This window comes from Pecten maximus, chromosome 11 (genome assembly GCF_902652985.1).
Source record: "Pecten maximus chromosome 11, xPecMax1.1, whole genome shotgun sequence".
Lineage (NCBI taxonomy): Eukaryota > Metazoa > Mollusca > Bivalvia > Pectinida > Pectinidae > Pecten > Pecten maximus.
In genome coordinates this window covers 5,778,115-5,805,406 of record NC_047025.1, presented here as the reverse complement: position 1 = coordinate 5,805,406, position 27,292 = coordinate 5,778,115, and the positions used below count along the sequence as shown (strand labels likewise).

Sequence of the window (27,292 nt, the reverse complement as noted above, 5' to 3'; positions counted from 1 at the left end):
TCTGTCTCCTCTATTGAATGGCCCTCGGCCCCTCATATACACTGTCTTCTATATTGAATGGCCCTCAGCCCCTCATATACTCTGTCTCCTCTATTGAATGGCCCTCGGCCCCTCATATACACTGTCTCCTATATTGAATGGCCCTCGGCCCCTCATATACACTGTCTCCTATATTGAATGGCCCTCGGCCCCTCATATACACTGTCTCCTATATTGAATGGCCCTCGGCCCCTCATATACACTGTCTCCTCTATTGAATGGCCCACGGCCCCTCATATACACTGTCTCCTATATTCAATGGCCCACGGCCCCTCATATACACTGTCTCCTATATTGAATGGCCCACGGCCCCTTATACACACTGTCTCCTATATTGAATGGCCCTCGACCCCTTATACACACTGTCTCCTATATTGAATGACCCTCGGCCCCTCATATACACTTTCTCCTCTATTGAATGGCCCTCGGCCCCTCATATACACTGTCTCCTCTATTGAATGGCCCACGGCCCCTTATATACACTGTCTCCTATATTGAATGGCCCTCGGCCCCTCATATACACTGTATCCTCTATTGAATGGCCCTCGGCCCCTCATATACACTTCCTCCTATAATTAATGACCCTCGGCCCCTCATATACACTGTCTCCTATATTGAATGGCCCTCGGCCCCTCATATACTCTGTCTCCTCTATTGAATGGCCCTCGGCCCCTCATATACACTGTCTCCTCTATTGAATGGCCCACGGCCCCTCATATACACTGTCTCCTATATTGAATGGCCCTCGGCCCCTCATATACTCTGTCTCCTCTATTGAATGGCCCTCGGCCCCTTATATACACTGTCTCCTATATTGAATGGCACTCGGCCCCTCATTTACACTGTCTCTTATATTGAATGGCCCTCGGCCCCTCATTTACACTGTCTCCTATATTGAATGGCCCTCGGCCCCTCATATTCACTGTCTCTTCTATTGAATGGCCCTCAGCCCCTCAATTACATTATCTCATTTACTGAATAGCCCTGAGCCCCTTACATACACTTCCTCCTCTATTTAATAGCCCTTGGCCCCTCATATACACTATCTCCTATATTGAATGGCCCTCAGTCTCTCATATAACCTAATGCCTAAATTTGAAGAATGTCATCTCGCAAGCCTGTAAATAGAATATATAAAATTCTACCAATTTGAACTTTTTTTTATATGGGGGCCACCATCTTCAGCAATTCCTGAATTCAGCGCCAAAAATCCATTTAAATTTACAACAAATTACACATTCATTAATTCCCCCTGACAAAAACAGACAGGAGTTTTTATATATATATATAAATATATTTTACATCTACATGTATTGCCGAGCCAGCATATAAATCTTTCCAATCAGTTGGCCCCGATGCATTCACCTTCCCATTAAAGCCCACAATCTATTTTTTATTTGGTTCTGTGGTCCCTTAAGTCTATCAAGTTTGAAGAGTTCTGCTGAAAACTATGTTAGACTAAGAAATAAACAAAGGGGGATAACTTTGGCGAAAAATAGCCAGATCAAAATGCTGATCAGGAAAATATTATGATTATAAATCCTACCAAGTCTGTCTTCAACTGGATTTCCCTTCTTCTTCTCCTCTCATATGGACTCAAGCCTTTGCTAATCTAAATTTACATGTGCAAAAATTTCATAAATAAGCATAATTTAAATCCCTTGATTTCTGGAGAGGTCAGATCTGGTACACCGTACATATGTACCTTATGGAACCGTGGTAGATCCTTGGAGCCAATACGGTTTAAATACAAGTATTATCTTATTGTTAATCAGGGTTTTGATCTTTTAATGGTATTAAGGTGAACGGCTTGGATTGGGAGTATTTTGGTATTTCAGTAATAAGCTTTTAAATATTTACTTATTTATTATTTACGTTGTATAAACCTATATTGGACTAGCATATCAGATTTAGACTGGGCCCAAGCCGTGGGCAGTGTATGGTAGATAATCGGTCATAAATCTGGTCATAATGACTTTATAAAAAAAAGTGGTGAAGCTGTCCCTTTAAGCACTAGGGCACGTGCGTTTAGACGTCACAAAAATATCACTAAAACCTGTAAATGCCACAAATGCTATTTGCATGTAATTAGTCTTAGCCGTTTCTCTAGCTCATATAAGAGTTTATTTTCTTACTTTAAAGCTTCTCCAAAAACATTAGACTTCGTTTCTCATTATATCTGTAATATTACGTCATTGTGCGTTCATAGCGCACGCGCATTCGTTTGTACTAAATGTAAAACAACAAATCAGTTGCTATTTCGCTCGCCGCACATCCACATTATGGGCGGTAAGACAGGTAGAGTCTAGAGGTAGGGTGAAGAAAGTATCTAAAGCTTCGGTCATAACCAGATGCAGGGTATTTCAATTGTGAGTCCTCGGATTCGTAGAGACAGAAAAATAGTTACAGTAAAATCCGTAAGGTGGGAGTAAGAACGACAAATGGGAGCTTTGTGCCGTACTCCTGAGGTTTTGCACGTGGTAGTCTTGTGGCACATGTTCTACTGACGCACAAGTAGGACTCTCGTGTGTTATCCTTTCCGACATGTATCTCACACTTTCAACATTCGTTATGACAAAATGGGCGTACTGTTGCCTTATATATTATGTACATGTGTGTTCCTTGCGGCGGGAGCTTGGAACCCGCGCGTCCTTTGAGTTTCTTGGAAATTGTAGATTTTGTAATGCATGCTCAACACCCATCGCACGTGTTCACGGGTGGTGTGCGTGCTCGAAATTTCGTCAGAAGAAGATCCCAGTCAACGGCGTCATCAACCGACAACGCCTGCAAATGCCTTATCAACACTGATACACGCAATACTCGTCGTGGCAGCTCCGTGCAGTCAGTACTCGCACTGCTGTGGCAACCCTATGGCCGCTAGAATTCAGAGCACCTTCGTCTGGCGTTCTATAGGCGTCCCCACGGCGTCAAATAGACGTCATTGTGTTGGAGACCCTTCACGGCGCGCGCCTCGACGCCCTACATTACCGCGACGAGGACGCACGTTGCCCTAGCGTTGCATGGCTTTTAGATTTAGCGTATTGTCCACTAAGTGTTGGAGTAAGTAGCCCCTGATATATAAATTGTTGATTTATCTCATGTTTTCACTATGTGTATGATAGTAAACAGGTAAACATTGGTGTAGAGGTTAGATTACATTCAGGCTTGGCTGTGTATTAAAGTGGACCATTGTCAGTATGTGGTTTGAAGATTTCCTTGGCCGGATTATCACTGTAAAGACACCGCTTGTATTATGATATTACTAACACAGACTAGTTGTGTGGACAAGCTTTTCACATTTAAATGCCCTCTATCACCAGACAACTCATCATTTCAATGTCATCCCTCTAGATGACGGTTTAAATATAGGTACTTATAATATTAAATAGATATGACTCCCTACCTGTGTGGTTTGTACATATATACAAACTATTTTACAGGTAAAAATACCGACAGTTGCCAAAATTTTTACTGTACAAAGGTATTAAGTGTTAAATTGATAACGCCACTTGCATGTACCCGTGGTATTCTTTAAAACCGGGGGAGAAAACTAGATATGTCTGTATTCCTAATTAGAGCATTTAATCAGTACCAAAGTATTGTTACAATTTATTTTTTTAAATTTATTTTCTTAGGGTTACCATTTCTGAAATTTGAAACTTAAAGATTATACTTAATGACATTTTTTAGATCGAGCTGAGCAATTTAGTGGATTCTTCAATATCTGTTGTTGGAGAGTATCGTTCTTATTATCAACTGATAATTATTTCATTGTAAATAACCTCACAAATGATGTTGCTATAAATAACCTCACTGATAATGTCGCTATATATAAGATAAGTAAATAAAATGTAATTAATAAAATTATGTTAAGTTATGTTATAATTGTTTCTGATAAAATCAGTGTTCTACAGAAGAAGAAGAAAACTTACTCCAGAGTTTTGTCTGATTAATCAGACTAAAGTACTCGGTTTCTGTCTAAACGCTTTAAACAAAAATTTCGGCTACACTCCTCGCTCGGAGTACAGGGGCGTACGTAACTCCATATTCCTCGTTCCAAGGACCGTTTTAAATAACTGTCGGGTGTAAAAGTCAATAGACGTTTAAGTATCGCCAAGTATGTAACAGTGTATGTATAATATTGATTTATGATCTTTGAACATTAAAAATCATGTAGATGGTTGTATTACTTACATGGTTGTATGACCTAAAACATGTATATTCTTGTATTAGCAAATTGAGGTTTGTTAATATGTTGGGTTTATCGCCCCATGAACAACATGTATCATTTTGATACAAGGTCTCAATGTAGTAGCTGGTGGCTACCTCACTGAACAAAATGCGGGAGGTCTGTCGCATGCTATCCAGAGCAATTAGGGTAAAGTGTCTTGTCCAAGGACACAATCACGTCAGCACAGACCGATCCATTTCTTGGCTTCCCCGAGAAACACAAATGGTCACGGGTAGGGAGTAAAAGAGCGCCGGACCACGCCCATCGGATTTTCACCCCGAGGCTACGTGGACTGACACTCTACTTAACTATCGCGACTGCTTATAACTGTACACACATACAAAATATCATAATCAATGTAGAATTTTACCACGGGACGGCTGGTACTACAGTTTCTTATGAATAAATATCCTTTATAAGAATAAATGGCACTCATAGATAAAATATTATACCAATCTCCGTAATGTTGATATTTTCACGTAAATTGTGAATTTGAAGGCACTTTTCTCTTAAAAGAAATCTATATTAATTGTTCAAAATTTACTTTTAAAAAATATGTGATATTTCAAAGGGAACATATTTTACATCTTTGAATGTTTCACTCCCAAAGTTACCATAATCCCTTCATTAGACGTAATGTCACTCACGGAGGATTTGCATTCCACAAAAGATCATAAGATTAAATTCAAATCTCTATCCAGACATTTCATTTTAACATCCGAATCTTATGAAAGAAACTTAATTTCACATGAGTAACGCAAAGGATGTTGCTCCATTTTATTTGAAAATGTCATGCACACTAAGTAATTACCGCGTGCAGGTCTTGTGTACTGAATTCGAATTAGAGATAATGGTTTTGAATTTCGTGTTTTACACTTAAATGCCCTCAAATAGGAGCGGGATAGTTTAACACAACATTAAAAATGAAAGTGTAAATAGCTATGCTACGGGTGAAATGTATTTTGGGGTTAAATGTCAATGGTAAATTTTGATATATTGAAATAGTCGTATATTGCAGTTGTATATTCAATACGAGATCGCTGTTTACAATTTGTCATGCAAATCACGACCTCAATATGAACAGGATCAGAACCATATTTTATATACACAGTAACCTTTTAAGTTGGATTAAAGAACATTTCTAAGTTGTGAAGAGAGGCCTTTCAGTTAGACTTTACCTGTACATGTGTTTGGGGTGTTCCAGGTATGGTTAACTTATTTCACCAAAATCTGATGTCAGCTCACGTGCAAGGTTTCCAGGGCAGAATATGAAAAATCTATATTTTATGTTTGAATCAATACTTGGAAGCACCGATATACTCAGTTCAAGCGAGGATAATGTTTTTCGCTAAATATCATGACAAATAGATAGTTTGTTGCACAAACCGATGATGGATCCGGACTCGGGACTAGACTTATTATTACCGACAGCCATATGCACGCTTCCAGTTGTACGGAAGATCAATTGGTCATGCTATTTATAAAGATCAGATGAATTTTCGGATGTCTCACTTTCTCATTGTGAAGTGTTTTGGGGAGTGATGGCCATGGACGGAAGAACTAACTTGAATATTCCGTGTGATATCTTCAGAGGTTTTTTTTACTGGGGTGTCGTGCAATTTTTCTGACACAAATATTTTATTTTTTTAATCACTTCGTATAGAGATGCTTGCTTTAAACATTTATGTGGATTTAATCTTCTCAGGATTTTAAATTATGTTGGTTGGATACTTTCCAGGTAAATTGTTTTGCTTTGTAAGCAGTGCAAACAGTAAGTGTACACATGAGGGTTGGAATTGACTTTCTTACTTTGCAACCAGAAAGAGATGTGCTAAGTTTTTCCTTTTGAAGTCACGTGATTAAAAATAGCGGATACTTTTGACATTTCCTATAAAATCACAAAAGTTGGATTGTGTCAGTGATGTTGGATTTTAACAGAAACAGTTCGGAGTGAGATTTTATTTCATATTTGGAGGAAGTATTCTGAGGCTTTTTCGCCGTTATGGAAAAAAGTCTCCAACGGCGTGACAGTTTTCCTAAAGTGCATCTCAAGCGCCGCGAGAGTTTCCCTAAAGACCCTTCATCGAGCCCTCATCCGGGGGGTTTAAAAAGAAGGCTCAGTTTCGCTACAGTAGCTAAAAAGGCTCTACAACACAAGCGAGAGGATGATCGGTAAGGACATTTTAAAGGTTGACGTCAAAAGACTTGACGATGATTTCTGAGAGAGGCGAGATAGGGGATTTACTCCTATCGACTGTTATATTTCTATTTTTAATATTTCAATTTTAATCTTTCAAGGTCTCCTGGTTTTATTTTTTTAGGCCCGGCGTAAATATCTTAAACTTTTTATTTTCTATATGTATCCCGCAGCTTCTTATTATTTTATTATTTGATTTGAAATTTCGTATGGTATATCTGTGCTAGCAAGTCACAAAGGAAATGGTTCGTCTTTGGTTGTAAGTAGAGAGGAAATGATTTCTGCCTGTTCGAGGATTTTTATTTCGTTTGTTTTGACACTTTTAACTGAACCGTCTGGAGGTGTGTATGGTATGTTAGTTAGTGTGTGATGTTGTTACTTTCGTAGCACTTCAATATTTATGAATCTGATTTGATGATCTGTAACTTGGGTTGCCTTAACTTAAGTGCGTTTAATGTTAATTGAATTCAAATATGTGGATGCAAATATTGCAATGTGGATATAAGTACTACAGGGTGGATACACATGTTACAGAGTGGATATATATTGCAGGGCAATCTAATCAAATATTACAGGGTGGATACAAATATTATAGGGTGGACACAAATATTATAGGGTCTGAAGCTAACCATTTCGGTACAGCATGTATATGGGTATATCCTTCGTTGGACGAAATGACTTTAAACAGATTGACAGATTATGCGAACTAAGCACTGTAGTCATGCTATTTCGAAAAAATTGATTGGTTAATCATGAAGGTTACCCTAACGGGATGTTGTTAGATGTTCATGATACATAGTGAGTATGAGCATCTACATTTTAATTAGATTGATAACAGGGTGGATACAAGTACTACAGGATGGATACAAATATCACAGGGTGGATACAAATACTACAGGGTGGATACAAATATCACAGGGTGGATACAAATACTACAGGGTGGATACAAATACTACAGGTGGATACAAATATAACAGGGTGGATACAAATATCACAGGGTGGATACAAATATTACAGGGTAGATACAAATACTACAGGGTGGATACAAATACTACAGGTGGATACAAATATTACAGGGTGGATACAAATATTACAGGGTGGATACAAATATTACAGGGTGTATACAAATACTACAGGGTGGATACAAATATTACAGGGTGGATACAAATACTACAGGATAGATACAAATATTACAGGGTAGATACAAATACTACAGGTGGATACAAATATTACAGGGTGGACACAAATATTACAGGGTGGTTACAAATATAACAGGGTGGATACAAATAGTACAGAGTGGATACAAATATTACAGGGTAGATACAAATATCACAGGGTGGATACAAATATTACAGGGTGGATACAAATAATACAGGGTGGATACACATACTACAGGGTGGATACAAATATTACATGGTTGATACAAATATTACAGAGTAGATAAAAATACTACAGAGTGGATACAAATATTACAGGGTGGATACAAATACTACAGGGTGGATACAAATACTACAGGGTGGATACAAATATTACAAGATGGATATAAATATCACAGGGTTGATACAACTATTACAGGGCGGACACAAATATTACAGGGTGGACACAAATATTACAGAATGGATACAAATATTAGAGGTTGGATACAAATATTACAGGGTGGATACAAATATCACAGGGTGGATACAAATATTACAGAATGGATACAAATATTAGAGGTTGGATACAAATATCACAGGGTGGATACAAATATTATAGGGTGGATACAAATATTACAGGGTGGACACAAATATATCAGGGTGGATACAAATATTATAGGGTGGATACAAATATTACAGGGTGGATACAAATATTACAGGGTAGATACAGATATAACAGGGTGGATACAAATACTACAGGGTGGATACACATATTACAGGGTGGATACAAATATTACAGGGTGGATACAAATATTACAGGTGGATACAAATATATCAGGGTGGATACAAATATTACAGGGTGGATCCAAATATTACAGAGTGGATACAACTATTACAGGGTGGATACAAATATTACAGGGTAGATACAAATACAACAGGGTGGATCCAAATATTACAGGGTGGATCCAAATATCACAGGGTGGATACAAATACTACAGAGTGGATACAAATATTACAGGGTGGATATAAATACTACAGGGTGGATACAAATATTACAGGATGGATACAAATATTACAGGGGTGGATATAAATACTACAGGGTGGATACAAATATTACAGGATGGATACAAATATTACATGGTGGATACAAATATCACAGGGTGGATACAAATATTACAGGATGGATCCAAATATTACAGGGTGGATACAAATATTACAGTTTCAATCTGATCACTTATAAACATGTACTATTTTGCTGGCGGACGTAATACAGATCTGACACAGCCAGATACATGTAGACAAACAGACAGATGAAGTGTTTTTTTATCCCTAGATACTTTGTGTAGCTGTATCGATGTCATCAGATAAACAATGGCCCCAATTGTCTTTTGTTAATCGGTTGTACTGAAATCGATTTTACCATGTAAACAATACATATTGTATTGTTACAGGTCAGACACGTTTCAATGATAATTATACACGTGTATGGTATTTCTTATAATTAATATAAAATGGCCCTTTTAAGTTGGTGCTCGGTAATTAAATGACTCGATGAATTTAAACCTCGATAGAATTGCTGTTCGATTTTATCTAAAAATATTGGTAATGCATGGATCTGTTTTGTCAGAAGAGTTATAGGTCAAGGATGCTAAGGCCTTCCTGAAGGGGAAACTCTAAACACGTTTTAAACTAAATGCGAAAAGCCTAAAAAAATATTCAATTTTTGATCAAAGTGTGGATGAGACCTTTATTAGGGAAGTTTTAATTTAATTATTTTACTAGATTGGCAGACAGACACAATTTAACGTTGTTGTTTTTTACTTAAAAAATTAATGTATTTTTGATTTATGTAAGTAAATTGATGAAGTAAACGATTATCATCTAACACCAAAGTGTCACGTGATTTATCAAAGCTCTTTTTTAAGGGTCATCCCGTCAGTGGGTGGGATTAAATGAAAGTGACGACCATCAATTTTGAATTTTCATCTAAATGAAATGACAATGATAATATTTTAAAACCTTTGATTAGATTGATAAAAACCTTTAATTTAATAAAGAATCCGTATATATTATTGAAAACAACTGGTTCCCCTTGATGTTCTTACTCTTGACGACATGTATGCCCTAAAGGCATTGATCATTTCTGTAGCTGTTAACAAACGGATATCTTAAAACTCCATATTGTATCTTAAAAGTTATGCATAATTAAGTCGTTTTGAATATAACTTTTAGCTGAAGTTATTACAAAAAAAGTGATCGTCCCAAACACAGAGGGTAAGTAAGAATGTATGTCAGAAATAGCGTATCTTATATACCTGTATCGTTTGTGTTACTGGTTTCCTGAAAGGCCTTTTAAAAGTTCTGTCGATTTGATCAAATAAGAAACCAAATAAAGATCAAGTTGCAGTATACAGTTATATTTAACTAATGTTGTGACAGAAAAACATTCAAGGCTTTTGAAAGACAGTCAAATGTGGGATAAATCACATTATCTTTTGATTTCCATTTGTATGTGTTGAGACGAAGGGATTTATTTACTGTAAGAATTTTGGAATCATCCAGTATTATATGTATGTGTGTAGTGACATGTGTCATTATGTGTGTAGTGACATATGTCACTATGTGTAATGACATGTGTCACTATGTGTAATGACATGTTTCACTATGTGTTGTGACATGTGTCACGATGGGTTTTGACATGTCATTATTTGTGTAATGACATGTGTCGCTATGTGTGTAATGACATGTGTCTATGTGTGTAGTGACATGTGTCATTATGTGTAATGATATGTGTCATTATGTGTGTAGTGACATTTGTCGGTATGTGTGTAGTGACATGTGTCTATGTGTGTAGTGAGATATGTCATTATGTGTGTTATGACATGTGTGACTATGTGTAATGACATGTGTCATTATGTGTGTAGTGACATGTGTCACTATGTGTAATGACATGTGTCATTATGTGTGTAGTGACATGTGTCACTATGTGTAGTGACATGTGTCATTATGTGTGTAGTGACATGTGTCGGTATGTGTGTAGTGGCATGTGTCGCTATGTGTAATGACATGTGTCACTATGTGTGTAATGACATGTGTATGTGTGTAGTGACATGTGTCATTATGTGTGTAATGACATGTGTCACTATGTGTGTAGTGACGTGTATGTGTGTAGTGACATGTGTCATTATGTGTGTAATGACGTGTGACTATGTGTAATGACATGTGTGACTATGTGTAATGACATGTGTCATTATGTGTGTAGTGACATGTGTCGCCTTGTGAGTTGTGACACGTGCCCCCATTCAAGCCCAAGTCTAGTTGTTGACGTTGAGTTGATGTGACGTCATTGCCATTGTTATAATTGTGAACTCGACTTTTAGAATGCTTCACACCCTTCGGAGGGACACAGATCTCAATCCGAGACGGAAGATTATCTAGTTACCATACACAAAGTTCGATAATTGTTGTAAATTTGTGATTTGTCCGTTCTATCCCACATAGAATGAGTATTATGTCTCCCCTTCACCCCTTGGGGATTAGGTAGGGTGACCTCAACTCGAGGGGGTATTCTTAATTTGCCAAACATGAGGTCTACAGAGTGTGCGGCAGCTTAAGAATCTTACCCCGAGGGTCGAGATACTCCTGGATCACTACACAGGGAGCGTATTTATTTTCTTACCTTATTTACCCTCATATATATATATTACTGATGTTGCATCAATGCAAGACAAATTTGACATGACATCACTTTATTGACGAAATTCTCACACATGTAAAGCTATTGATACACCTGTCTATCGTATGAGATAGGAACTCTCACACAGGTAAAATATTGATACACCTATTTAGGGTATGAGATAGGAAATCTCACACAGGTAAAACTGTAGATACACCTGTCAAGCGTATGAGATAGGAACTCTCACACTGGTAAAATATTGATATACCTATTTAGGGTATTAGATAGAAAATCTCACACAGGTAAAATATTGATACACCTATTTAGGGTATTAGATAGAAAATCTCACAAAGGTAAAATATTTATACACCTGTCCAAGGTATAAGATAAGAAATCTCACAAAGTCTCATATGGATACATCTGTCTATGATATGAAATGAGAATATCTCACAGGTAAAATATTGATACACCTCTCCAGGACATGAGATAGGAAATCTCACGAAAGTTGAAATGTTGTTACACCTGTCCCGGAAAAAAAATAACTGGTATTTGTTTTACATTCACTGATACAGGAAATTGGCTGTGTGATATTCTGATACAGAAGTATTGGACACATTAATATCGACATTTATGGGAGAAGATAAGGTTGTTATGGTGGGACGGAAATCTGGATGCGGATCTTCGGATGTTCCAACAGTGTTATCTGTTGGAAGTCATTGATCTCCGACTTATTTTTCTGTCCGGCTTTTATTGTGGAATGTCTGCAATTTATTGATTTCAATGTAAGGAAACACACATTGGGCCTAATTTGATTGTTATTGTACGGCTAGGAAACGTTAGCTTTAATCCTGCGCGCTTTACCTGGGCATTATCATGGAAAACATGATGACCACGGAACCGAAACTGCCAACTTTCACAAGATATGTAAATCAAGATATTAAAATGAAATTTTAGCTTTTAATTCCTTTATATACACTACAGGTGGGTTACTATGTAAAGTACAGGTGTGTCTGTTACAATGTAGACGGGGGACAGGTGTGTCTGTTACAATGTAGACTGGGGACAGGTGTGTCTGTTACAATGCAGACTGTGTACAGGTGTGTCTGTTACAATGTATACTGAGGACAGGTGTGTCTGTTACAATGTAGACTGTGTACAGGTGTGTCTGTTACAATGTAGACTGGGGACAGGTGTGTCTGTTACAATGTAGACTGGGTACAGGTGTGTCTGTTACAATGTAGACTGGGGACAGGTGTGTCTGTTACAATGTAGACTGGGGACAGGTGTGTCTGTTACAATGTAGACTGGGGACAGGTGTATCTGTTACAATGTACACTGGGGACAGGTGTGTCTGTTAAAATGTATACTGGGGACAGGTGTGTCTGTTACAATGTAGACTGATGACAGGTGTGTCTGTTACAATGTTTGGTTTGTTTTTGTTTAACGTCCTATTAACAGCTAGGGTCATTTAAGGACGTGCCAGGTTTTGGAGGTGGAGGAAAGCCGGAGTACCCGGAGAAAAACCACCGGCCTACGGTCAGTACCTGGCAACTGCCCCACGTAGGTTTCGAACTCGCAACCCAGAGGTGGAGGGCTAGTGTTATTTAAATGTCGGGACACCCTAACCACTCGGCCACCGCGGCCCCCTCTGTTACAATGTAGACTGGGGACAGGTGTGTCTGTTACAATGTAGACTGAGGACAGGTGAGTCTGTTACAATGCCTACTTTCCGATGTTGAATATATACTATCTTTTTTTTTTTGTTTCAGGGAGAGAGAAAAGAACGAGTTGAAGTCTCGAATTGACGAGTTAGAAAGTTACAAATCTAAATATGAACAACTGCTGGAGGATAATCAGGTAGGTTACACTGTTATATCTATTTACCTGATATTAATAATCTACGTCGTTAGTAATTAGTTATCAGGGCTCACGCTATTATTGTTCTATAATCTGATTATCATGCGGAAACTGTCTGTTGTGTAATATATTGGACAGTCTGAGGCGAGTAGCACATTTTATGTGTTCGTTCAAATTCATACCTGGATGCATGCATAACCTGCTCTTCCTTATTGACAGTGTAATATTATAATGACATAGTTGTATCATGTTTTACCGCATACCATACTATATTTAATGTGATTCATGCAATATTTCGATACCCAAGGGTGTGTAATGTTGAGAGGTATGGGAACTCGCTTTACGTTACATGTCATCAAGCAAAACCACAAACGTCTTTCCAGTTCCAAGTCTTTATATGAATAATCAAAATGTATCTTACAAACGAAATGAGTTACAACAAAGGGGAATAACTCATATACATATGGAGTTAGATTATCTCCCCTAGATTGTATACTATTAACGCACACAACCTACATACACAACAGGTGATTCGCTGTCCACAATATTATGTTACTGATGTACATGTCTTATTATGTTGAAAAATCTGATTGGCCGAAAGATAAGTAAACTGAAAACCGTCCAATAAGTTGACGTCACTTCTATATTTCAAAAATTTATATATATATAAAGTAATTATATTCCAAAGGGAAACAATCAGATTAATGACAACCAATTTATGCTTGTGTGAATAATTAATGACATCATTAAGTGAATCTTATGGCTAATTAAGGAGATGTTTCGCTAGTACTCTGTACTAAGTCATTGTGTGGCCAGGTGGCACAGTTGTAACACACTTGCCTTTCACCTAGGCGGCCGGGGTTCGATTCCCCGATCGGACGTGAAAAGTATGGGTCACCTGCCCGACCACGTGGGTTTTCCCCGGGTACTCCGGTTTCCTCCCACAGTAAGACCCCTCGCGCGTTTCCATCCGGGCCAACAAGCGTGATTGATAAGGGTTGATATAACTTGTTTCGCAATTGTTGTAATAAAATAAAGTTTACATTTAAAGTCCGACCGACTTACAGTCACTGTTTTTTTCCAATGTTTAACGGACTAAATGTAAGTCTGTTAATCATTAAAATAAGTTTGATACGTCGTACTAAAATGACCACTGTAATAAATAAATGACCACTGTAATAAATAAATGAACACTGTAATAAATAAATGACCACGACCACTGTAATAAATAAATGACCACTGTAATAAATAAATGACCACTGTAATATCTCACTCATTGTGTTATTGGTCACAGGCGCTCAAGAGAAAGGTTGATCACATGTACTTGGGCCAAAGTGATGCAAGTCAGAAACTCCTCAAGACAACTGAACAAAACGACAAACTACGTCTGGAGAGCAAGAAAAAAACAGAACAGATTGAGAAGTTTCAGCGCGACACACGTTTCATGGAAGACCGTGTACGGAATCTAGAAATCAGAGGTAAGAATCCAAACTCACCTTCTCCTTACTGACCGTCTCAGTAAATGGTCCTACATACTGCATTTTTGAGGTGAGGAGCTGTGGTCTTGTTTTCATAGTTGAGTGGAGCGTGAACGTTTTGTTTTTAGAAAGATAAAAGTTTTTTTTTTCTGATTTCAGCATCTGAAGTAGATAAGGCTGAATTGATTCTGGAGTCGACCAAACAGGTGTTGGAGTCGACTCTATCACAACTCCGAGGGAGGGAACACGAAATTAGGACTTTAACGTTAGAACAGGATGAGACGGAGAAGAAGTTACAGGTAATGTTAAAGTCGACATGCTGTATCTCTGTTTACATACGTCATGGTACACATGTACACACTCAAGAAAAAAAAAACCCATACATGAACCAACAGCCTAGCATATACACTTATTGTCATTGTTCTTCACTATTTCTCAAAGTCATCAATTTCATAACTCTGTATGATCATTATATTACACGAAGTTTATTTCTCAGGACCATAATAAACCTTACAAAACTTCAAAAGCATGATTGACTGGTTGTAACTGATGTAGAATTTGATATGTTGTAACTGATGAACAATTTGCTTGGTTGTTACTAATGCAGCATTTGATTGATTGTAACCGATGAAAAATTGAATTGAATTAGTTGTAACTGATGTAGAATTGAATTGAATGCAACTAACATACAGTTTGATTGGTTGTGACTGATATACAGTTTGATTGGTTGTGACTGATATACAATTTGATTGGTTGTTACTGATGTAAATTTTGATTGGTTGTGACTGATGCTGAGAAATAAAAGAGAGTGTGTCTGTCAGGTTTACTTAAGAAATAATTAACGATGATTCGTGTATTGTTGCAGGATATACAACGAGGACGAGGATATTTTGCAATTAAATTAATAACGAAGGCCGCAGGCCTGAGTTGTTAATTAAAATTGCAAAATATCCGAGTCCGAGTTGTATATTCTGTAACAATACACGAGTCAAAGTTGATTATTTCTATTCTACCATGTACTGTTTAGTTCTGAGATCGACCTCTTTCTAATAGAAAAACAGCAAAGAAACCCCAGGAAAACCTTGTTATTTATTTCTTGAGTATTGCATTATTTGCTGATGAAATATACATCTCTTTACAGGCACTACAGTTTTACGATCAAGAGCATCTATCATATGGCATTGATTTTGAAAATTAAAAAAAAAAGATTCGAACTCGCGTCGTGATAAAAAATTAATGAAAGACTAACCCATTAGCCCATTCGGCTATGGTAACCTTATATGAAGTGTGTGAATATTGTGAATATTAGATATATATGAAATTGTAACAGCCGTGACTCACGAGCGTGTGTTAATGGCACGAGCGTGTATTATTGGCACGAGCGTGTATTATTGGAAAATAATACATGGTTTTAAACCAATCAAAACTGGCGTCGCATAGCAAACATGGTAGAATAACAATTATTACACTGATGTGTATGATTTAATTTGTAGCAAACAAACAAGGAAGTGAGAGACCTGGAGAATAAGATGCAGGACCTAAAATATCAAGTACGACAGGAACTGATGAAGAATGAAAATATTGAAAAGGTAATAAGTGTAAATGTGGTATTATGGATTTATCCGTTAACATTATTATGTACAATATTTTTTGTGAAAATAGTATATATAGAGTTACCCCCACGGTACTTCAATGAAATAGAATGTGACCTCCCCAATCATGTGACACAGTCTTGTGACCTTCCAAGTCATGTGACACAGTCATGTGACCTCATTCATGTCACAGTCATATGACCTCCCCATTCATGTTACATAGTCATGTGACCTCCCCAGTCATGTGACACAGTCATGTGACCTTCCCAGTCATGTGACTTTCCCAAACAGGTCAATCCTGTAATTGTATTTATTTTTATTTTCAAATGTTTTTTCAATTGAATACACATAAATATTATCATTATATACACTAACAATATATTATGTATCTATATATTTAGCAAATAGCTTTAAGAAGACTCAATATAAAAAAAATTGCAACCATTTATTTTTAAAGATGTAAAATTAAGTTTAGAAATAATTATTCATTTATCTTCCCTGATAAGAATTTGGAAACAATTCCCAAATTGAAAGAGGAGATTAAGGAAAGAGAAGAGAAACTGCAGAGCCTGCAAAAAGATGTAGATGAGAAGACAATATTACTGGCGACATCCAGAAAGGCGGTCCGGGAATACCGAGAGCAACTCAGAGTGTGTACCACCTGTTTTTTGTTTGTTTTTGTTTTTTGTTTTGCAATTTATCTTATTATCAATCCAAAATTGAAGACTTCAAGTTAATCTTAAACAGTCTATCCCTAGTAATATACTTTCGTAATTATAATGTACTAAACAATTGAAATTCAATACTTCAACCTCTTATTTGATAACCTGATATTAAAAATACCTGCTTTCCTTTTACCTCCGCCGGTACTGTGACATTGAGCAAAATGTATTAACATAATGCATTATGGGTACTTTCCAGGAGTCCGAGAGGTCAGCATCACGGTCAGAAAACCTTAAAGAGGAGATGGACATTGCCCAGTATGAAGTGTCTACACTCAAAAAACTCTTACAGGGAAAGGACTTCCTTATTATACAGAAGTCGAAAGCCTTAGATCTGGCCAAGGTAAATATTGGGACCCAGGGGGAGATAACTCTGGCTTAGGTAAATATTGTGACCCAGGGGGAGATCACTCTGGCCAAGGTAAATATTGTGACCCAGGGGGAGATAACTCTGGCTTAGGTAAATATTGTGACCCAGGGGAAGATCACTCTGGCCAAGGTAAATATTGGGACCCAGGGGGAGATAACTCTGGCAAAGTTGAATACTGAGAACCCGGGAGGGATCACTCTGACCTAGATAAATATTGTGACCCAGGGGAAGATAACTCTGCCTAAGGTGAATACTGGGAACCCAGGGGAAGATCACTCTCGCCATGGTAAATACTCGGACACAGGGGGAGATTACTCTGTCCAAGTTAAATATTGGGACACAGGGGGAGATCACTCTGGCCAGTACCCAGGGGGAGATCACTCTGGCCAAGTTAAATATTGGGACACAGGGTGAGATCACTCTGGCCAAGGTGAATACTCGTAACCTAGAGGGAGATAACTCAGGCAAAGGTGAACTGAGCCTGTATTGGAAACCAGAAATTTACAAAAATTTAATTATTCCATAAATGAACTTACTATTTATCAGCTAGATACCTTTGTTGACTCTAGGCCCTGGTGTATAAATATCAAACTGTGTCAGTAACATTATCATCAAGTTTATCTATGGTTGTCTCCCTTTATTTAAGGATGTGATCACGAGCATGAAACAGTCGACAGAAAAGGAACAGATAGACAAAATTGTACGTCGGTTGGAGAAGATAGGAAACCAACAATCACACTGTACCTCCAATGGCAACCTCAGGTAAGCATCCCCGGGGGTAGGGGAACTAAGTTTGTATGCAATGTGATCTGGCTCTCCACAGGTCTGAGGAGCGGGGCCCAAAAGGGGTATTAGAAATAATTTGTTTAAAGTACATTTTGTACTTCTTCTTCTGTTGGAGTTAAATAGAATTCGGTCTGAATGTGGTATACATAGAGGATTTGGCTCCCCTGGGGACCGGAGTGACAGGGTGTGATAGAGGATTTTAAAAGCCCTCTTCTAATAGATGTAGGAAGATACGTTTTTGTCCTAATATGGTCTGAAGTATCTATGGATGAAGCAAACGTTTTTGTTTTGTTTTTGTTTTGTTTTGTTTTTGTTGGGGGGGGGGGGGGGGGGGGTATTTTTATTTTATTTTTTCGAATAGGGGCAGTGAGGTAGCTTTTAACTAGTTCTTCGTCTTGGGTGTAGGGGTTTTATCAAATGGTCTGGCTTAACCACCCTTAATTGTGTTGAAGGTAGCTCAGTTTTATATAATTGATAGGTCTTAGCCCCTAGGTCCTGAGAGGCAGTGCCCAATTAGGGGAATAATTTTATTTATTTATTTTTTACAAAACGCTTCTTCTTCTGTTTGGATAAAGGGATTTTCATTAAAATCTATGCAGAGCATTCTTCGGCGAAGGTAATTTGATAACGTTTACCATATCTACGACAAGGAGGCAAAGGGGCTGGGTCCAATAGAGGAAGCCAAAATTGGTTATCAAGGAAACTTTAGTGTCCCCGACTGAAGTTTTGCTTTGGATCATTTTGGGACCAGAAAGCTAAATGTTATTTGACAGAATAATACTAGAAGACGAAACCATTTGCGATAAGATCTTAACGAGAGTGTTGCCATTTATCACTGAATTACCCAGGTGAGTGATGCATGCCCTATGGACCTCTTGTGTATGTAGGAAGCAGCATTGTACAGAACAAGAAAGTTTCATACTCGTTTATTTTTCAGCTCCAGTGACCACACATTTAACGAGTACGATACATTCGGCAGTATGGAAAGGCCACAGCCGGGCCGAAACAAAGGAAAACACAATGTAAGTATACTAGCTTATTGTGAAATAAGAATGTATATTAAAACATCACCAGTGATATTTGTGTTTTGTTAATGCTGAGCTTTTTTCCACATTCAGTTTTATCTAAATGTATATGTTGTGATCATCATAGAGACTCGATTGTTGAGAGGAACAGAGACGTATCTCCAACATGGAGTGCCGTAAAGGGCCGTGACTCAAATTTATCAATTTTTTGATTTTGATAAATTACAATCCCGACTGAGCATTTCTTATAGAATTTGTACTTTATATCAATGGAAATTGTCTAATTCTTTTAAATTACATAGTATTTTAACAGAATTAGACCATTTCAATTGATATAATGTACAAATTCTATAAGAAAATCTCACTCGTAGTTGTAATTTATCAAAATCTAAAAATGGATAAATTTGAGATACGGCCCTTTACTTCTAAGCACTCCATGTTGGAGATACGTCCTTGTTCCTCTAAACAATCGGAGTATGATCATTGTAAAAACTGTGTATATGTTAATTGTTGTTAGACCCGACATTCAGCTCTAAGTGCAGATTGTTCAGTCGTATTACGTAGTAAACGTAGCCATGTAACAGCTGATTTTAATCAGATTTTGAGATTGTCTATATCAATCAATTTTTCATCATTTTGCACAGCTGGATAACAAACAGAAATATCAAATTTCAATAAAGACTTGATAACAAATAAAGTAAAAAATTCTAGAACATTTTCTTTCATATACTGGGCCGACTAGTTCACATCCTCAACAATAGATGCTCCAACATTTTCTCGTTTCCATCAGATATATTCTCGCCAAATTCACACCATCAACAATTGATGCCCCAACATTGCCTCATTTCAATCAGATATATACTCGCCAGACTAATTTATATAACAAACAATTCATGCCCCAACATAGCCTCGTTTCCATCAGATATATACTCGCCAAATTCACACCATCAACAATTGATGCCCCAACATTTTCTCGTTTCCATAATATAGATATTCTGTAACCTAACAACATCATCAAATTCAAGTGAATGTATTAATGAATTTATCATATTCTGATTTTCTAGAATGGACCTGGCATTGATGTCAACAGACACCCTTATTCCACGGATATGGAAAAAGAGCCCTATTATAGAAAACGTCCAGTGTCTGCAAGTATCTTCCAGGAACTTTTGTCTGACGGCAATGAAGATATGCGCACGAAAACTGCCATCGTAAGACCTACTGTGAAACGGACATCCTCTTTCAAGGAGGCAGGCAATACTCGGACTCATTCCTCCTTATCCAAACGTTCACAGCAACCAAGCGAGCATTCCTCGGGACGGCTATCTTCCATGGACCGCAAACATCTCAGTAACAGTTTCGATACAACAGATGGCGTTGTACATAGTAGGAACTGTATGAATTATGATTGCGTTAGTCAAAGAACACAGTCCCCACGCGGGACATCACCATGGATACGAAGGTCAAGGTCAGAACTGTCAATGAGTAGTGACTTGTCGTCAATGTCTTCTGACAACGCCGACGATGCTATGAGTACAAATTTAATGTCTAAGCTTGCAAAACTTTCATCACGAGAGAAAGAGGATATTCTGTGTACATTCGTGTCACCCGGAGATAGGATTTTATTTAGCATACCTCAGAAACCACCGCGTTACGGCAAAAAGATCGGTGAGTAGATTTCGATGAATCACCATCATGATTTTTTCCCTTTCCTTATTTCTTTTTTAATCATCATGAATCTGTCAGTCTGAATATCGGTTATAGGGCCATCTTTGATGGATTTTTTTTATTTCCTGAAGTTTTGTTTGTTTTTTGTTTAACGCCTATTAACAGCCAGGGTCATTTAAGGACGTGCCAGGTTTTGGAGGTGGAGGAAAGCCGGAGTACCCGGAGAAACACCACTGGCCTACGGTCAGTACCTGGCAACTGCCCCACGTAGGTTTCGAACTCGCAACCCAGAGGTGGAGGGCTAGTGTTAAAGTGTCGGGACACCTTAACCACTCAGCCACCACGGCCCCTGCAGTTGCCTGGTACTGACCGTAGGTCGGCGGTTTTTCTCCGGGTAACGTCACCTCCAAAACCAAGCACGTCCTTTAATTACCATGACTGCTAATAGGACGTTAAACAAAATAAATAAAACCAAAACAAACCTAGCCATGAAAACAAATTAAGATCATAATTGTATCTCAAAAGTCATGGAAGATTTCAGGTTTATGAATGTATGTGTATATGTGTGTTTCTATAAATGTTCCCCGAGACAATCTTGCTGTAAGTATGTAGGATCATACCTCTGTGGTCAATGTGCATACGCGAAGACGTTGAATCACAAATGTCACTAAAACCTTTTGAACTATGACCTACACAACTGAGATTATGATAAAGTTGTGTTTTTATTTCAGTTCCAAAGCCGAAGATATACACAGGCATCGTCAAGTATCGGGGAACTCTCGACAAACCTGGCTTTGATCCCAGAATGTTTGTAGGAGTCAGGCTTGACGACCCAGGTAAAAACAAAACTTCTGTTTGACGACATCAACTACCGTATGTAGCCTTGAAAAGCCCCCTCCCCGAGTGTAAAAGTTTAGTACCGTATTGGTCCTAACATAAGCCCCCTCCCCGAGTGTAAAAGTTTAGTACCGTATTGGTCCTAACATAAGCCCCCTCCCCGAGTGTAAAAGTTTAGTACCGTGTTGGTCATAACATAAGCCCCCTCCCCGAGTGTAAAAGTTTAGTACCGTATTGGTCCTAACATAAGCCCCCTCCCCGAGTGTAAAAGTTTAGTACCGTATTGATCCTAATATAAGCCCCTCCCCTAAGTGTTTAGTACCGTATTGATCCTAACATAAGCCCCACCCCCTCCCCTAGTATTTAATACCGTATTGATCCTAGCATAAGCCCCTCTACGTGTGTACTACCATATCTATCCTAAATAAGACCCTTCCATAAGTTTCTGATTGGTGGTGGGAAATCGCTGTTTTGGTATAAGTTATTTTTCTCAGACAGGTATGACATATACTGCGTTTTTGGTGAGTTATAGACTGACGAAGTTTATTTAAACATTCTAATATTATCTATATTGTAGTGGGCGAGACGGACGGTATGTACAAAGGAAAAAGATACATGTATACACCATTTGATCAGGGAAAATTCTTCAAACTACTTGACGCCACTTCTGTGCTGGATGTTGAGGTGAGGCCTGTCAAAGATACTGTCATAGATAAGATACTGACTGCAAATTACTTTGGGGGTAACATTAGCCTGAGTTTCCTCTGGCCCTGACACCATGTCTGGTGTCGGGGCCAGAGGAAACTCGGACTAGGGTAAAGTTTAAACTGTAATTATATACCTGCATTTTAAGATCATGTTCGGAAGAACTTTTATCATATCCGTTATACCAATTTGACGCAAAATATGATCATTTTCACACCAATTTCAATTACACAATGACAAGTGGCTTCTTTTCAGAAAATAATATAGAAAAGGGGATCATGTGAAAACAAATCTTTGGAATGAGTTTAAATACTGAATCCTAAGGTCTACACATCCAACAATTTCTAGTTTCAAGTTGAAAGTTTTTTCTGTTGAAAACATTTTCCAAACCATGAAATTATTTGTTATGTACAAGCAATATATTTCTATATAAAGTATGATTTACACTGGATGTTTTTTCCAGTTCCTCAGATAATGATAAGGAAATCTGATGATGAATCTGTGTTTTTTTTCCAATTCAGGATGGAAAATACAAACTGTTGTCATCCTTACTGTGTAAACACTTGACACAGGATCAAGAAAGGTCAACATGACACCACAGTCAACATCTACAAGAATTTATATAGGTCAACATGATGTTGACACTAGAGTCAGCACCCACAACAGCTGTAGAAGTCAACATGATATTGACACCACGGTCAACAACCACAGGAGCTCTAGAAGTCAACATGATGTTGACACCAGTAAACACTTAAAGGAGCTTTATAGGTCTAGATGATGTTGACACTAGAGTCAACCTCCACACACAGGAGCTTTATAGATCAACATGATGTTGACACTACAGTCAGCACATACGGCAGATGTAGAAGTCAACATGTTGTTGACACCAGTCAACACTTACAGGAGCTTTATAGGTCAACATGATGTTGACACCACGGTCAACAACCACAGGAGCTGTAGAAGTCAACATGCTGTTGACACCAGTAAACACTTAAAGGAGCTTTATAGGTCAAGATGATGTTGACACCACAGTCAACACCCACACACAGGAGCTGTAGAAGTCAACATGATGTTGACACTACAGTCAACACATACAGCAGATGTAGAAGTCAACATGTTGTTGACACCAGTAAACACTTAAAGGAGCTTTATAGGTCAACATGATGTTGACACCACATTCAACACCCACACACAGGAGCTTTATAGATCAACATGATGTTGACACCACAGTCAACACCCACATGAGCTGTAGAAGTCAACATGATGTTGACACCACGGTCAACAGCAACATGAGCTTTATAGGTCAACATTATCGTTTAGCCGTTACATAGAGATATGATATTTTGTACAATCCATAATATTTCACATTCAGTATAGCCTGTATCTATAATTAACAGTATTTCAAGAGATAAAAGATATCTAGGTATACACGTTTCCGCCTGTCACCTGTAAACATACAGTACACCATTTTATTTTGAGATATAAAGAACAATGTCAGCCTGCCAGACAGCCAGCCAGCCATCTTTGACCACGGTGTTAAATCTAGGATTCAGAAAGTAGTGATATTTCTTTTTCTTGTATTTCTGAACGCTGGACCACCTAGGCCCAGCTTGTGCAATATAAATTATCTACATGGTCATTAACTTTTAAAAAAGGTTTTAATCTTCCTCTCCTAAAGTAAACATTGACTATAAAATCATGAAGCAATAATGAATAATGTTGGTATTTATGTGTTTGTTTTGTGGTATCAGGTCAAGGACTCTTATTAAAAGGTCAAGGTCATCGAATACATTCCATAACACCAAGTGCTTCCTTAGGTATACGGTCAAGGTCATAATTATATTCGGGTAAACATCAATCACAAAAGCGTTTATTTGTGATTGAGACAAATTTGACCTGGAAAGTCAAGGTCAAGGTCACACTGTTTTATCTCCTTCAAGGCGAATTCCAATCTTTAATAATGTGTTATGTCTCTAGTAATGTACAAATAATGACGTCATATCAAATAATGACGTCAAACATTATATGACTGTTAGGTCTCTAGAAATGTACAAAGAATGACGTCATACAAAGTATGAGTGACGTCATATGAGTGTTAGATATCTAGTAGTGTACAAATAGTGACGTAAATTGAGTGTTACGTCTATAGAAATCTAGAAATAGTGACGTCAAATGAGTGTTAGGTCTTTAGTAATGTAGAAGTACTTACGTCATATAAGTGTAAGGCAGTCTCGAGAAATGTACAAGTAGTGACGTCATATGAATGTTAGTTCTCTAGTAATGTACAAATAGTTACGTCATATGAATGTTATGTCTCTAGAAATGTACAAATAGTGACGTCATTTGAGTGATAAGTCTAGTAATATAAAAAAGTGATGTTATATGATTTTTACGTTTATAGAAATGTTTAAGTAGTTACTTCATATGAGTGTTAGGTCTCTAGTTATGTACAAATAGTGACGTCATATAAGTGTTAGGTCTCTGGCAATGTCCAAAAACGACGTCATATGAGTTGCACTCTCTATGAAGCATACATATAGTGACGTCACATGAATGTTAGTTCTCTAGTAAATGTACAAATAACCGTGTGATGACGTGCTACGAGAGCTTCCTGACTATTGTTAACATCCAATTGTTGTGAGATGTTAAAAATGCTATCATTAACATGTTTAGAGTTCTGTTATAGGGAAATTCCTTCGTTTGAATAAAGTTCAGGTCGTCAAAATGGAACTTAATGGAAAATATGTATTTCTCCCAAGTAGTAAAATGTATAATCCTTACATTAATAAGTCAGTTTTACTCTCAAGGGAAACCGAAGGGCTTCAAGTATTAAATCCTAAAACTTCTTAATTCGCCCCGAAGTATCACTAATTACCGCAAAGACAGATGATATTTGTGTACGATCCGTCATTTTTCTGTACATTTTGGCTTTAATTTTATTCCTAGTAGGAACTCATGTAAGACAAATTCGAACACCGATTTCATCAACAGAAATTTTGCATGTTTCTATTGTCCAAACGAAGGAATGCCCCTTTAATTCTTGTTTAATTAATCATGTATAAGTTATGTATGTATTCATGTTATTGCTGAGGTTACCAAACTTCTCTATAACAGACGGTGACTGTCATAGTATGACATTTAAACATATCATTATAATCGATTTTTATCACAGTGTGAAGAATCCATGGTTCCCAGGTTTCACGGACTTCAGGAAATATGTCGATACGAAATATCGCATTATGAATATATCTTGCTGTTAAAGTTGAAAACAACATATGCATGAGGTCTTAGAAGTACACAAATAAAGCAGATAAGATATCGGAAAGTTTGTGTTGTTTTCCCTTCAAACTACATATACCTGTACCTCCAGGGGACGCCATCTTGTTTATCAAATACACACAGGAGTCCAAGGACAACATCAAAGATATCGGAAATATCTATAAATACAATGGAAATATCTATAAATACAATGGACATATCTATAAGTACAATGAAAATATCTATACATACAATGGACATATCTATAAGTACAATGGAAATATCTATTAATACAATGAAAATATCTTTAAATACAATGAAAATATCTATAAATACAATGGAAATATCTATGAATACAATGGAAATATCTATAAATGCAATGAAAATATCTATAAAATACTATGAAAATATCTATAAATGCAATGAAAATATCTATAAATACAATTGAAATATATATATATACAATGGAAATATCTATAAATAAAATGGAAATATATATAGATAAAGTGGAAATATATATAAATACAATGGAAATATCTATAAATACAACGGAAATATCTATAAATACAATGGAAATATCTATAAATTCAATGGAAATATCTATAAATACAATGAAAATATCTATAAATTCAATGCCATCAAATATTTATATTCAGTATACTTCTAATGAAAAAGTCACCATGTATGATTGACAACAATGTCGTACAGATCAGCAACATCAGGAATGAGCATCATGTATTGCTCTGAGGCTTAATGATAACCTCATTCACAAAAGTCAAACGATGGAAAAAAAGGCTACAATTATCTGCACATATTAAGTGGTTGTAGAATCCTAGCTTAGTAGAGAAATTTCACCTCCAATCAAGATTTTTGACATTTGAAGAAAAAAAAGTGTCACAAATGTCATGAAATCATTTAGCATAAAATAATGCAATACATTATTGTGTTTTGTCCGATTATCATACCTGGCACCAGTCCTGTGACAAAATTAAACAAAGGGAAGTAACTCTGATATATCAGAATGTTTTCCTGTGTCCCTCCTGACATCGCTCACAGGGGATATTTGGTTTGTTTGGTTTGTTTTGTTTAACGTCCTATTAACAGCCAGTGTCAAAATTAAACAAAGGGAAGTAACTCTGATATATCAGAATGTTTTCCTGTGTCCCTCCTGACATCGCTCACAGGGGATATTTGGTTTGTTTGGTTTGTTTTGTTTAACGTCCTATTAACAGCCAGTGTCATTTAAGGACGTGCCAGGTTTTGAAGGTGGAGGAAAGCCGGAGTACCCGGAGAAAAACCACCGGCCTACGGTCAGTACCTGGTAACTGCCCCACGTAGGTTTCGAACTCGCAACCCAGAGGCGGAGGGCTAGTGATAAAGTGTCGGGACACCTTAACCACTCGGTCACCGCGGCCCCTTTCACAGAGGTTAACTCTTACACGCAGTATTCAAATGTACACAATGAAGATCTGACTCCGCTTAGAAAGGTACGAGAAAGAATTCGTCTCTTTGCTAAGCAGAAAAAAAAAGATAAAAAAAAACCCACAAGAAATTAAAAACGAAACAAAACAAAAGTGAATTTTGCTTACCTCAAAAACGACACTATTCACATGAAACATATTCGATGCCAAGTTAAGTAGTTTACTGATCGAATCTATGAGCAGAAAATAATAAAATAAATCCATTGTTCAACCTGTGGCATCGGTTATCTTAAT

At 37.4% G+C, this 27,292-nt stretch overlaps 1 protein-coding gene across 4 annotated transcripts in view; it reads left to right on the top strand.

The window, feature by feature from the left end:
* The window catches only part of LOC117337859 (coiled-coil domain-containing protein 186-like), a 41,099-nt gene extending 15,455 nt beyond the window's left edge, over positions 1-25,644 (top strand). For 2 of the 4 annotated variants that reach the window (XM_033898993.1, XM_033898992.1), the window contains exons 2-13: positions 13,049-13,136; positions 14,431-14,614; positions 14,774-14,913; positions 16,108-16,203; positions 16,713-16,856; positions 17,128-17,271; positions 17,945-18,060; positions 19,022-19,106; positions 20,174-20,777; positions 21,509-21,613; positions 22,192-22,298; positions 22,841-25,644. In XM_033898993.1, coding sequence (XP_033754884.1) covers positions 13,049-13,136; positions 14,431-14,614; positions 14,774-14,913; positions 16,108-16,203; positions 16,713-16,856; positions 17,128-17,271; positions 17,945-18,060; positions 19,022-19,106; positions 20,174-20,777; positions 21,509-21,613; positions 22,192-22,298; positions 22,841-22,912 — 1,885 coding nt within the window. In that variant the 3' untranslated portion in view covers positions 22,913-25,644. Of the gene's footprint in view, positions 1-5,499; positions 6,443-13,048; positions 13,137-14,430; positions 14,615-14,773; positions 14,914-16,107; positions 16,204-16,712; positions 16,857-17,127; positions 17,272-17,944; positions 18,061-19,021; positions 19,107-20,173; positions 20,778-21,508; positions 21,614-22,191; positions 22,299-22,840 lie in introns of those variants that run through there. The other 2 variants (XM_033898991.1, XM_033898990.1) reach the window with 2 other exon arrangements.
* Positions 25,645-27,292: the final 1,648 nt, after the last annotated feature.